This window comes from Bidens hawaiensis, unplaced genomic scaffold (assembly GCF_021521415.1).
Source record: "Bidens hawaiensis isolate Kalapana, Puna unplaced genomic scaffold, B.hawaiensis_p1.1 tig00025838_1, whole genome shotgun sequence".
Classification (NCBI taxonomy): domain Eukaryota; kingdom Viridiplantae; phylum Streptophyta; class Magnoliopsida; order Asterales; family Asteraceae; genus Bidens; species Bidens hawaiensis.
Window position 1 is genome coordinate 124,670 of NW_027494153.1, and position 14,048 is coordinate 138,717.

General features: G+C 31.4%; 1 protein-coding gene across 1 annotated transcript; it reads right to left on the bottom strand.

The window, feature by feature from the left end:
- Nucleotides 1-2,893: 2,893 nt before the first annotated feature.
- LOC143572411 (putative sucrose-phosphate synthase 1) lies at nt 2,894-8,338 on the bottom strand. Its single transcript, XM_077057582.1, has 7 exons — nt 8,156-8,338; nt 6,857-7,150; nt 5,784-6,509; nt 5,180-5,296; nt 4,733-5,095; nt 4,568-4,630; nt 2,894-4,014 (listed from the first exon to the last, which is right to left on the bottom strand). The coding sequence occupies exons 1-7, from the start codon at nt 8,336-8,338 to the stop codon at nt 3,025-3,027; spliced, it is 2,736 nt and encodes a 911-aa protein (XP_076913697.1). The 3' UTR covers nt 2,894-3,024.
- Between the last annotated feature and the right edge of the window lie 5,710 nt (nt 8,339-14,048).

Genomic DNA, 14,048 nt, shown 5'->3' on the forward strand with positions numbered 1-14,048 from the left:
TTTTAATGTTTATTGATTGTCGCTTGCAAAAATGGAGACATGAACATGAAGGTGCATGCGATACTATGTGTGAGATTTCGGCAACACAACTACCTTGAGCGACCATGGAAGAAATGTTATGTGGGAAGGAGTCAAAACTAAGAACCGCCACCGCCCTATGGCTCTTCCCTACTTAACTAGATTTTTAACTCTCATATATATAATTTGAGAGAACTCCTGTTTTGGTCTTTTGATTTATTGATTTTAACCACTTTTGTTCAATCGACAAACCTTTAACAACTTAGGTCATTAAAGTTTCATGTTGTAACAATTTCAATACAACTGACTAACGGAGTCATACTTCTTCGTTAAACCCCATCAATGTAAGGGGTATTTTCGTCAATACATAATTGTTTTAAATAAGTCTTCTTTTTTTTATCTCCTTTCACTTTCGATTTGATAAAAAAAACTATAATAATTGTTAATTAATATTATAATGTTATATATAATTATATATGGTAAACGAATAATAATTGTCATAATGTTATCAAATAGTAAACAAGTCGAGTCCAAGTTGAGCTCGAGATTGAAAAACTACTCGTGATCCGAGCTCGAGCTTTAGAAATAAAGATTGAAACAAGCTTTTATGTAGATAGTTAGTCGGAACATGCCTCTTTATAGAATGTTAATAAATTCCAAATCCCATTTCGTCTCACAGTAGCGGCAACGGTATTTATGATTGGTACTGCACATTAGCCCTTTGGTTAACACCTATTGATAAATTTCTAACTTTAGGTCTTTTTATATTTGATTCAATTGTGAAATACGATATCACGACGCATGTATCTAAGAAACAATCGCTTCAAAGTAAATTCTCCCTAGACACATCTATTCAATTAAATTATAAATCTATGTTGATTTCGAATAAATTAATGTCCTAAAATTCAAAACCTATTTGCGTCTCTTCTATAAAAATAAAATAAATAATTAGATGAACAAAATCTAAGGGATATTTAAAACTTATTTTTGGGTAAATCAGTTACAATTTTTTTACCGCTAGTCCCTAAAATTTGTTTCACATTTCTATGCGAAATGAACCAGTATATCTACCCTTTTATTTTGATGTAATGTTTTTTATAAAAAGCATCACATTTATAAAAAATTTCAAACTAAAAGAAGGATCGTACCGGGTTTGACGTGCCCTACATCTACAGTTTGGTAATCCTTTTACAACTTTTACAACCTGCATCCATTTATAAAAAATTTCAAACTAAAAGAAGAATATCAAGTCATGAGTTGTTTTTAATACAATAACTAGTAATTTCCTCGCATCCTTTGTGCGGCGAATTCGATCGATGTCGGTTACGTTTGCTACGGTAACGGAACTAAACATAAAAATAAATTCATCAAATAAACATATTTAAAAAAAGTAACGCCACTCGTATAGCTTACATATAAAAATATTAAAATATTTAAAACGATGTTTGTTCGGTCAGTAAAACTCGGGTGTTGATAAAATCCAGGTGTTGATAGGCCAAGCGTTGTTGGTAAAACTGGGGAGTGGGTACTAAAACCCAAGCGTTAGAGCGGTGAGTCAATGCAAATTCGATCAAAATCTGTTACGTTGTTTCAATACGAAAAAAACATCTAAAAACATCAGATTTTGCTAAAAACAAACAATAAAACAATAACCAACTTTGTGCCGCCAAATTGACCAACATGGTCATTGCGGCACCAAAGTTCATTATATATCTTAAAATATATAATTTGAATTTTGGATGTTTTGTGTTTCTTTTTTATTAATAGGGTTTATGTACGTAACACATAATTACTGTTACAATAAAGGAAATGTTTTTTTAAGTTGCACACACTTATCTATTTTTACTTCTAAACTACTCCAAAAGAAATTTACTCTTATGTCAGATTTTAAACCTTGATATTTACTTTTAAGATCGAAATCCTATACCACCCAGCCAACACTATAATGGCAAAAAGGATTTGTTGAATTGTGTGTTACCATAAATCCCTTGATTGTTGAAGGTCTTGATGCTTTAATTTGCCTACTATTAACTTTAGGAAGAAAAACAGCCTCATGAGTCATGACCACACCCAATGTGAAAGTAAGTCAGAATTCAATATAATGTAGTGTGACTTGTGTCAATGTAATGTGTGAAATTAGTTTATCTTCGAGTTAATTATCATTATTAGATATAGTATATTATGGTTAAGCTTATTAACTTTATTTGAATAATAAGTTACATGGTCTTCAAATATGTAAAAACCAAAACAACAGGTAGATTTTCGCCAATAATCGACCCATGCCGGTATACGTTCTGATAGACCAAGAACTCGAAAAATCGTCAAAGAAATTAGTAACCATTTAGGCACAAATCTAATGAATATTGTATTATTGACCAAAAATAAGAAGCTTTTACAACATTTGTCTTTGCATATACCACATGTCTTTAGTTTCCCTTTGAAAACCTGACATAAAACAGTTGATTCTCTTGTTACAAAACTAATCTTACCGGTTGCGTGTTCTTCTATGGTTCTAAATAGTGAACCAAGCATGAAAACAGTGGATACCGATCGATCAAACATGAATCACGAGTCTAAACCTTTCAAACTTGTAATTTTGCCATTGCTTTGATTACTTGATCCTTCTTGCACTCTTCAACTTGAACAACATTCGGAGTGTCATATGTAATTACATGTTCCAGTGGATAGCTTCTGTTGCTATGAAGCTTACGCGCTTCATTACAAACTCCATTTATCACCACCGTTTTATGTATCCCGCCACGTAAGCTTTCGTAATCAGTGTCCCCATAATCTCCCATAATAACCACAGTATTCACCAAGCTCATACCCCATCTAACATACAAGTACCTAAAAAATAACATCTTTAGCTACTTTGTTGACTAAGTTAGTTAGTTAGTTATTCTCTTACATACCTTAGAGCCTGAGCTCGAGAAGCAGCCACCGGTATCACATTCAACTTTGTACCATTTTGACAATATACACTCCGGCATCTAAGCGCTTGTTTTCTTAAAAACTCACGAAGATCCTTAACATGCGGTATCTAGACAAAACAAAACATATTAACAAGATTGGAGTTTGACTAAAGTAAGTTTGACTTAAACTTACAGATTCTAAGTTCTTGATCTTGAATGAAAAACAATGTCGTGAGGCAGAATCACACTCCACAACGAGTTCTTTATCCTTTTTTCGTTCACTAATCGAAGCAGCCCAATGAACTAACGTGTTCTTCAAGTGGTCCCCACCCCAATGGTAATCAATATGCGAAAGGTAATCAGAATCCGCAACAAACGGAAGACTTTTCGGGCTTCCTTCATTAGAAGGATAAAATATATCACCCCCACTGTTACAAATCACAGCATCAAATTCTGAGAGGCCTATTTTACTAGATTTCATAAACGAATGAATCTCGGATATTGACGAAGCTGTCGACAATATTAATCCTAAATTCTCTCCTTTCTTATCCACTCTCACAATTTCAACAATCATGTTTATGATATCAACAAAGATGTTGGTCAAACCACAGTCAACCGCTACAACAAATACGGTCTTCTTCCTTCGCAACTCCAGGAGCTCGGTTTCTTCCTTTACCGCTAACTTAGTTAAGTTTTCGAGCTTTTTCCCGACACTGGTTTTGCTTTTTAGTGACTGGGAATTTGTGTCTGACTTTTGGGAGCATTCAACGCTTCCGTGGTCGTTTATAACGCCTTCTAGTGAGATCTTTAAGTCGTTAAGGTCTCTTAAGGAATCTTCGGGTGATTGTGATTCTGAATATTCGTATCCGACTGCACAACTTTCCCAGTGCGGATGACGTGGCCTGCAACAAGCTAAGCGAGCTAGATACGTTTTGCAATGCTCGGGCCATGAGAAAAGATGAATGTTTTTTAAACCGTTTTGTTTACATTTTGACCAAAGTTGCTTATCGGCTACCAGCTTCAAAAGTGCGTCAGCTATTGACTGCTGGTTGTGAGGGTCAATAAGTAACCCGTTATCAAGAGCCTGCAGTTGCCGTTTTATTTTCAGTATCAGAAACATATCTAACCCATAATATAAACGGGTCGTGTTCAGGTTGACCTGTTTAATTAAATGGGTCGTGGTTGGGTTGACCTGTTTTACCCGTTTTGTTAAACGGGTCGACCCACTAACCTGCTAAAGAGCTAAGACCCACTTAACCCGTTTTTGTACAACACACCAACCCAAATACTGCTTTACATAACTTTAGTATAATCTGCCAACCCGTTTGACACGTTCAGATTTTATGTCCGAATTACACAATATTATGTATGTGCAGGTCAGGGTTGATGTTTTTGACAGTGTTCAAGTTGACAACCTTAATTTTAACCCATTTACGTATGAGCGGGTCAAATGAAGTAATAGTTACCAAAAGAGGAGGTGAAAAGTAGTTAAAAAAAATATATATGATTTATAAAAGTTAAGAGAAATTTGACAAAAGGTATTTCGGGTAAACAAATCTGACCCGACCCATTCCAAAACTATATGTTTTGACCCGTTACCCAACTTGTTTGACCACCCAATTTATAAGAAAACACACCTTCTTAATATCAACCGGGCCTCCGTTTTTAGTAGCCACCATGGGTAAACCATATGCTGCTGCCTATTCAGAATAACAACTCATGCTCAATTCAATGCTTAAAAGTTAAATGTTGACTTTTTAGGACCGGTAAGTGTAACTATATAAGGTAGAAAAGAGCCAAACCTCTATCAAAGTGAGACCAAACGGCTCAATAAACGCTGGATTAATAAACACACCCTTCGTTCGGGCTGCTAGCCGATATATCTCAGGAACTTCAGATTGCTTATGATGTTTCGGATAAGAAACTTGACCATACATATCATATTTATCAATCAACTTCAAAATCGATAACAAAACTGCTGAATTTGTGGCAGACATTTCATCAATATTATCACGGTTTCCCATTATTAATAAGAGGTTTGCAAGATCCCTCAGTGCACGACACTCCCCGAAAGCTTTGACCAGAGTGGTCAAATTCTTTTTCGGGTCAGGTCGAGCCAGAGCGAGGATAATGGGCTTGTGCGGGTTCGTGAAGAACCGTGTTATCTGCAAATAAATAACAGGAAAGAAGTTGTGTGAACATGTATATGTTGTGAGGATGTAAAGTGTTCAGACTGTTATCTAACAAACCTCAGACCAAACGGGCGGGTTTGGAGTTGCTGAATTATCTTGATATCCTTCTGAATCATCATCTGCACCGCCACTGTTTGGAAGAATATGCTTAAACTCCATTCCTGGAGGTATTACCTAAAAAATTTTGAAGTTTAGCATGCTTGAGTTAGACAAGAAGGTTTCGGGTTTGCATGCAAATAAAACCAAAATAGAAAAACCAAACCGAACAAAATTATGGATTTTCCCATTCTTTTTTTAGAATGTTAAGTAATTTAAAAGAATTTAATAAACAGCGAAATGTATAATAAATTAGTAATCAATTAATCATTCATTAACAAAGGCCCAAATCCATTATTTGGCCAAATTTTTTTCGGCCCAAAAACTTCAAGCCTTAATGGTATAACCGAATACTTTTCAAAAACGCAAAAATGAAATTCGGCTATTAGTGCATCAACTATGGTTATGTTTAATCTCTAATGGTTAAAAAGTAGCTTAAAAGGAAACAGGTCAAAAACGCCGAAAGTGTAATTCTTCATATACTCAAAACACAACATTTCCTAAAGATGCTTATAAAGTCAATCAAAACGTGTTCCAGGTCAACCCGACCCAACCCGTTACTTACAATTGGACGAGGTGAGAACCTGCCGAAGCAGCTCACATTTCGTCTATTTCTCGCTCTTAATTTCCTCTCAAGAACGGGATCAAACGCATCATACAAATTCCATTGCTCATCAATCTCTTGCCTCGTACTAGTAATAATCACTTCGGACGAATCAACTGTTATTTCCTCGGCCTCAATCCGCCTCATTATTCTATAAGTCGTATTAATATCATCCTTTGATTGTCTCCCTTGTTGCAATATTTGTTCCAGTTTATCGCGCCCAAGCGAATGGCCCGTAAACAACATAGGGACATTTAATGCACCCGACAAAAGTGCAGCAGCGTTTCCCGCGTCTGCATAATGCCCGTGAATCGAAGCGGGCCATACAGGCTTCCCGTCACCAATTTGCTCGCTTAAAACTTTGGACATTTGTAGAATGTAGGTTAACGCACCATCAACAAACTCGGGGATGTGGGGCCATAGGAGTTCTTTAGGAATATACTTGTCTTTTGGACCAAACGGGATGCGGATTATGTACGCGCCACTGCTCTCGCCAGTTTCGCAGTCGTCATCGTTAAGTGGGTTTAACATTTCAGTTGGTTCACCGTATGACCAGTCAACACCGGGTGCTGATACTTGCCTAGTCAGCAAATCTACTCTGTAAACCCCAGGCATTGCACCTAATGCTCTTGCTAGTTCTACTACATATTTCACCTGAAATATAAAATGCGTTATTACAGCATTGCAAATTTTCAATCATGGGATCGTGACGGGTTGACGGGCTGAATGTTCAAAACGAAAATGACCCGCTTTTATTCGTGTAACACTTAAAATCATGTAACATTAAAACGACCTGTTTAGCCCATTCATCTAAACGTGTCAAACAGGTTGGCGGGTTGTAATCAAGTTGTAAACATGTTAATCATGCTGGTGGGTTGTAAAAAATGGATTAAGCAGGTCATAAACAGAGTAGTGAGTTGACCCGTTTAACTAAACATGTTGACTTCTTTAACTAAACGCTTAAAAAGATCAACCCAAACACAACCCATTTTCTAAACGAATTAAATATGCCAACCCAAAACATGATTATATACCTGTCCACCAGTATCAGAATCGCGACCTAGCTCCATATTTTCACCACGAATGAGACCATGAAGACTTATTAATACAATGTATAGTTTCTTTTCCTTTTGTTGAGTAGCAAAGTTCTTCAACACATCCATCGAGTTTATCCTTTTCATTCCACCTTTCGTGCTAACGCCGCCCTTAGGTGATATCTCACTCACTGCATCCCCTCTTTCTCCTTCAGATAACTCTTCGGGCATGTCAGCAAGTAACGGTTTTGGGACCCGTGCTAGCACACTTTTTTGTTTCATTTTACGACCTAGCTGCATATTCAAAATGATAACAACCTTTTAGTTGCATATAATTTTAAAGATATATTGAGCTATAACACGATGGATAATGAAAACCTTTTTCTTCCTGCGCGCTAAGTTCCAAATCCTCCAGCTCATATTCTCTAATCTTGTGTTTCTTTCTTCTGAATCTCGGATCGATGAGGCCTGCAAATATATGATTCTTCTGTATGTAAAAACTTGTTGCAGACTTGCAGATGTATAAATAAAAGCTTATCAGTTTAACCTTCTATATATCAAAAGTAGCTTTAAATCAACTTATATGCCCTAATTGTACTATTATCTAAATTTATCTTAATGCATATTGGATTTTATTAATCCACGTCATTACATATTCACCGATAACAATCCATATAGACAATTTTCGTAAATTACATTCTTAACTTTCACTTTCGCTCACAATGACGATTATAAACCAAATGAGGAAATTTAGAAGCATAATCGAGTAGGACTTAAGTGCAAATCTATGATGATTACACTGCTGCATTTGACACTTTTGGTTTCCTCGCGCCTGAAGCTATGGAGTTACTTAGCCGAGTTCAATGGCTCACGCATAGTAATGTTATGACTCCATGATCAATCAATGTAGTTTTTAAAAGATTGGGTTTTCCAATTCAAAAGGTTTGGCGTGCTGCCCGTTTGCCTTCTGTTTCAATATAATCACTACTTTTCCAAATTTATATTTCTGTAGAAATTACATGTTTACCTTATGAATTATTCGGTTTTAGAAAATAAAATTTATTTATTTATTACTTTAATTAATGTTCTAAACTTGTAAAACAGGATGCTAACAACATTTCTTGCCTAATGTTACATATTTTAAAAATAATAATAATAATAATAATAATAATAATAATATATCATTCAAAGTTTTCCGGTTAAAATTCTTCCTAACATGTATATTCATATAATGTAAAATAATATTATGGATCAGCAATGTGTGTTCAAATCAAATGATGCACATGCATACATACATACCATGGCCCAAGAACGACGAAGATCGGTCTCGTCGAATTTGGTAATAACCTCTTCGACGAAGTATCTTGTAGGGCTAAACTTGCCTCTTTCTCTCAGCATTAGCGACGAGTTCTTGTCGTCAAGACCCGGCCCCACGTCCAGAATGGCTTCCAGGTAACTGTTTATCCAATCGTTTCCCGCCATTTCAATCTATATTACACAATTCAATGCAATGCAATGCAATGCGTTAATGATAATAATAATGTTGTTTTGAATTATTATTATTATTATTATTTGTTGATGAAAATGATGTGTGTTTGATGAATTTGGCAAAATGAATTAATTGTTTCTTTGTTTGGGAGGGAGGGAGAGAGTTTCGCAGGGTGTACGGTAAACAAGCCGCACGACTTGCTGCTGCTCTTGCCTTTGTTCCACTTTTCTTTATCGGGTCGGCTTTAACAAAACATTCACCGGTTATTAATTAGATAATGGAATTGACACTCGTGTAGCTTGTAATATAAAATACATATTCTTAATTTTTTAAAATGATATGTATTCAGTTAGTAAAACACGCTTGTTACAGTGATGAGTCAACACGAATTCGGTTGGTATCAATTACGTTCGTGATGGTACTGAAACTAAAATTAAAATATAAGTTCATGAACGGCCGCCGTTGGCCAAGTACACAAAAGAATAACATATTAGAAAGAAATTAAAAAAGATAAATATCATAATGACTTGGCCGTTGGTAAAACCTACTCATTGCAGGTGCAAGTCGAGGCGTATTAGATCGATATCGTTCAGGTTTTTGACGATATCAGAACTAAATAAGATTGATACAAAAGGAAAACGGGCTACGCTGCTAGCATTTCTAGATAGCAAGACTAAGTCGTTTAAGAATAATATACATAGATCGTGAACATTACTATTCATGATTCGATGGACACGACTAAGTAGTTTTACAACCTCGTCCTTTCGTATATAATAATATGAGCCTATATAAGTTAGAACGACAACAGACAAAGAGTAATTTAAACATTAGTCATTCCAATTTTGATGGGGTGGTAAGATGATTAGAGTGTAAATAAAAGATCAAGGTTAAAAACTCACATTATTTAGTCTTTCAAAAAAAGAATTTAACATTATTTATCACAACATGTTTTGTAACAAAATGAGTTTTTTAACATTATTAATATTCAACACAACATGTGGTAACGGGAAGGAATTGAATCAAGCAGAGCAGCACCGATCGGGATGATGATGTTTCAATACTCGTCCCAGACTATCACTCCAACCGCCGTTCATTTCGACTTTCGAGCCTCCATCTTGCTTTCCTTTTCATTTTTTTTTTGTCTATTCTCCCTTTCGGCACCACACCGATACACTATTACTTACCTTCCACAGTTCCACCTCATCCCAAGTCACATTCTCACTCTTGTGGGACCCTATTTCGTCCTCACAAAATCTTTTTCTACATGTTATGTATCTTCTGAAAAATCTTTAAAATCTTTGAGTTAAGTCAAATAATAAAAGTAAAGGGTTAACTTTGTAGAATAGCTAATAAGCTTTAAGTCCATATACCCCCTTCCTATTGGTTGATTTTCATACTTTCCATATATATCAATGCATTCTCTAATTTTCAAGTGAATAAAATAAATCAATAATATATTAAAATAAGATTAATCAATGTTATTTAATTATTATCTTTCCTCTTTCCTTTAATCTTTATATTTTCATTTTGAATACTTAAATAATAATGTAATATTTTAATATTCCATCTAGCTAAAAGTGTAAATTTAGATTAATTTAATAACAACAAAAAATATTCTAATTAATGTAATATTTTAAAATCGTAGCTATAGTTTGAATACGAAATATTCAAATTTTTTATTTGAAAATTGTATTTTTTGTTGATTTCATTCGTCATCTTTGTTATTTTTTGGTTGATTTCATTCACCACCTGTGTTAATTTTATAGATAATATATAGTAAATAATTTAATTAATTATTTGTTATTTCATCAATAGAAGAGATTACGGATTTAATATAGAGATTACAGATAATATATATATATATATATATATATATATATATATATATATATATATATATAATATAGAGATACCGATTTAAAATATTATAATTCTGTTAAGATATGATATTATTTAAATTATATTTGTCAAACTCGTAAGGAAATTAGGAAAGAATGACCCATTTTATTAAGGAAAGGTTTAATTACGAATTTGTAAATTTGATATTCCCCCATTCCTATTTGAATTAATTATTGTCTAAATTATGGTATAAATTTGAATGTCAATTTTATTTAATTAACAATCATTAAGTTTTACTATAATTACGTTAGTTGACCCATTGACCCACTTATATAATTTCACTCATTTACTTTTAAGAATTAAAATATAAATCCATTGACTTATTATTGTTTAACAATAACAATTGAGTTACAAATCCATTGTTGACCCATTCACCCATTCACTTATAATTGTCAACATTGACTTAGAAATACGATTTACTAATTAACAATTGAGTTACATATATATAACTAAATTAGTAACTTTTTATTTTCACACCTTATATGAATTACAATACATACTATAAAATTAGTAACTTACATTTTACATTATGTAACATTTCATTTTACAGAACTACCATTACATAAAATTCAAAAATTTCGAAATATATTATTTGTATTTCGAATAACATTGCATATTATTTGATAATCCATTAATTACGATATCAATTCTATTCCTTCTTACTATAGTAATTTTGAAAATTTTTGAAAATTCCTAAATTTATGTTTTTAATCAATTATATTTATACCTTCCTTCTATAATTTTCTCTACCCTAATTCGTTTTCTATAAATATGTACATTTGAAAGGCTAATTTTTACACCGTCAAAGCCTCTTTAGTAAAAACGAAGAGCTTTGTGCCAAGGTTTTTAGTTTTTTTTGTTTATATATCTTCCATTTTCATATTTCATTTTTGAGGCTTAAAAGTATTATTGTTGTTTAATTTTAATTTATTTGTGTTTTTGTTAAATTTTTCTAGCAAGATGGAGCCAACAAATATCACCATGTTGAACCAACTTGATGTTCTTAATAGCGAGTGTATCCTAAAGGTCCGTATTTTGAAACTTTGGCGGCTGAAGGATAACTCAAAGCCCGGGCAAGATTGGTCCATCGAAATGATTGTTCAAGACGAAATGGTATTGTTAACACATTCAATAATTTACTATATTATTCATACAACTATTTACTAATCTTAATAATAATTTGCAGGACAACATAATGCAAGCCTATGTAAGGAAGCCTTGCATTCCTAAGCATGATGTTTGGCTTGCCGAGAATAAATCTTTGATTGTTCGGAAGGCCTCACTCAGTGCAAATATGTCTACTTACAAATACATCGACTGCCCACACAAGCTTTGTTTCATCCATTGATAATTCTTACTAATTTGTTTTTTAATAGTTTAGTATATCTAACATTAATTTATTTTAAATAATTTCAGTTTATGGCGGCCCAAATTGGTAGATTGGCTAATTGCATGGAAAAAGTATTTGATGGAGAGTAGTTTGATTATGTTTGTTTTGGTCATTACTAATGTATTTTAGTTATTAATTTTCTATCATTTTTTATTTTATGTAGCTTAGACAATTCATGTAAATTATTTCATTTTTATATGAATAACAATCTTTATTTTCTCTGTGTTAAAGTTTTTGAATCTCATCTTGAAAGTTTTAACAATTATTTATTGAACTTCCAAAAAATCGAACGTTTTTTATAATAATATTTACAATTATTTATTTTTGTTTTCAAAATTCAAAATTGACCATTATTGCAACAATCTTTTTTTAATTTTTAGTAGTATTCAATCTCAACAAACTTTCCATCTTTTATATTATACCAAATTTTAATTTGCATAAACGACATATTTAATATATACCAGAAATTTTAAATAATTAACTTTTGATAATACTTGAAAGTTAATAAGTTTTGGATTAAAAACACATTAATTTATTTGACCAATTTTTAGTTAGCATAAATGACAAATTTAATGAATACAGGAAATTTAAATAATTTACTTTTGATTATACTGAAAAATTAATATATGTTATATTAAATACACATAATTATTTTTGGTTAGTTAATTAAAGAATAATTATTACTTTCTATTGCATTCAAGGTAATCAGTTTCATATAAATTTGAATTTTGACATATGCAACAAAAAAATGAAAGTTCAAACCTATAATTTATCTAATTAATATTGTTATTAGTAGTCAAACGGTTTTAATGTAAAAATGATTTCATATTGATTTAATAAAAAATAGATATCTACTTATTTAAAATTCAAAATGTTGAATGAAATTAAAGAATATACCATATACCATACTTAAGATAGCTATATAAATCTAATATAATAGTTTAATAATTAAATTAACATTTTGAATTAAAGACAAATATATATTTTAAGGTTATATGAAATATATAGAAGCTAAAATTACAAAGATTTTTTAATATATAAAAATAGTAAATGCTTTTCAAAATAAAAGTTTTACTATAATTACATTAGTTGACCCATTGACCCATTAACCCACTTATTTAATTTCATTCATTTACTTTTAAGAATTAAAATACAAATCCATTGACTTATTATTGTTTAACAATAACAATTTAGTTAAAAATCCATTGTTGAACCATTCACTTATAATTGTCAACATTGACTTAGAAATACGATTTACTAATTAACAATTGAGTTACATATATATAACTAAATTAGTAACTTTTTATTTTCACACCTTATATGAATTACAATACATACCACATAATTAGTAACTTACATTTTACATTATGTAACATTTCATTTTACAGAACTACCATTACATAAAATTCAAAAATTTCGAAATATATTATTTGTATTTCGAATCTAATTATGTAACATTGCATATTATTTGAAATCCATTAATTACGATATCAATTTGAATTTTGAATTTTGACCTAACAAGGTAATCAGTTTCATATAAATTTGAATTTTGACATATTCAACAAAAAAAGGAAAGTTCAAACCTATAATTTATCTAATTAATATTGTTAATAGTAGTCAAACGGTTTTAATGTAAAAATGATTTCATATTGATTTAGTTAAAAATAGATATCTACTTATTTAACTTAATACATTTAACTAAATGGTTTTTGAATTGAAATAAAACAGAAGTTTAATTACAAATAATTTATAATAAAATATACCTTTATTTATTTATTTATTAATGTTGAAATGAAACTCATAATACCTTAAAAACTTTAGCTGTATATTTAATCAGGCTGTTATGGTTTATTTTGTTTTTTAGATTGTGAAGCAAAACGATTTTTTTTTTGTAAAATATCGAAGAAGTTAATGGTGGGCTAATATGATTATAACACGTTCGTATCTTCATTTGGTTTTTTATTTTAGGTGTATAGTAAGTTTGTGTAAGTATTAACCTTTTATGTATACAGTCTAAATGTTTATTATTTTAGTTACAAACTTATGTTAAATATTTTTGTTGGTTTAATATGTTAGTTATGAAATTTTATGGTTGTCTATATGTATTTGGTTGTTTATATATTTTCAACAATGTGTAAAATGAGCTACTATTCTAGAAATATATTGGTGGGTTAGATACTTTTACATAAATGAATTTCTGATCATCTATGTGGATTCAGGTTAGCTGAGAGTCTTCATATCCATTAGAGTAAGTTGTGTTATTGTTGTTTCCGGTGTAATATTTCTAATTTTCATGTCTTTAATATATTTATGAACACCAAATATAAATAACCTACAATTGTCAATAAAGTTAATAGTATTTGGTTTCCTGTTTTCTAATTTTTTTGTTTTATGTTTTAAAATCATTCAATATG

Excerpts from the sequence above, each read along its gene's own strand:
- LOC143572411 (XM_077057582.1), bottom strand. The coding sequence starts at position 8,338 with ATGGCGGGAAACGATTGGATAAACAGTTACCTGGAAGCCATTCTGGAC. Across the intron at positions 4,631-4,732 it reads TTGGTCTCACTTTGATAGAG|GCAGCAGCATATGGTTTACC; the intron begins GTTTGGCTCTTT and ends TATTCTGAATAG. Across the intron at positions 4,015-4,567 it reads GCCCGGTTGATATTAAGAAG|GCTCTTGATAACGGGTTACT; the intron begins GTGTGTTTTCTT and ends CGGCAACTGCAG.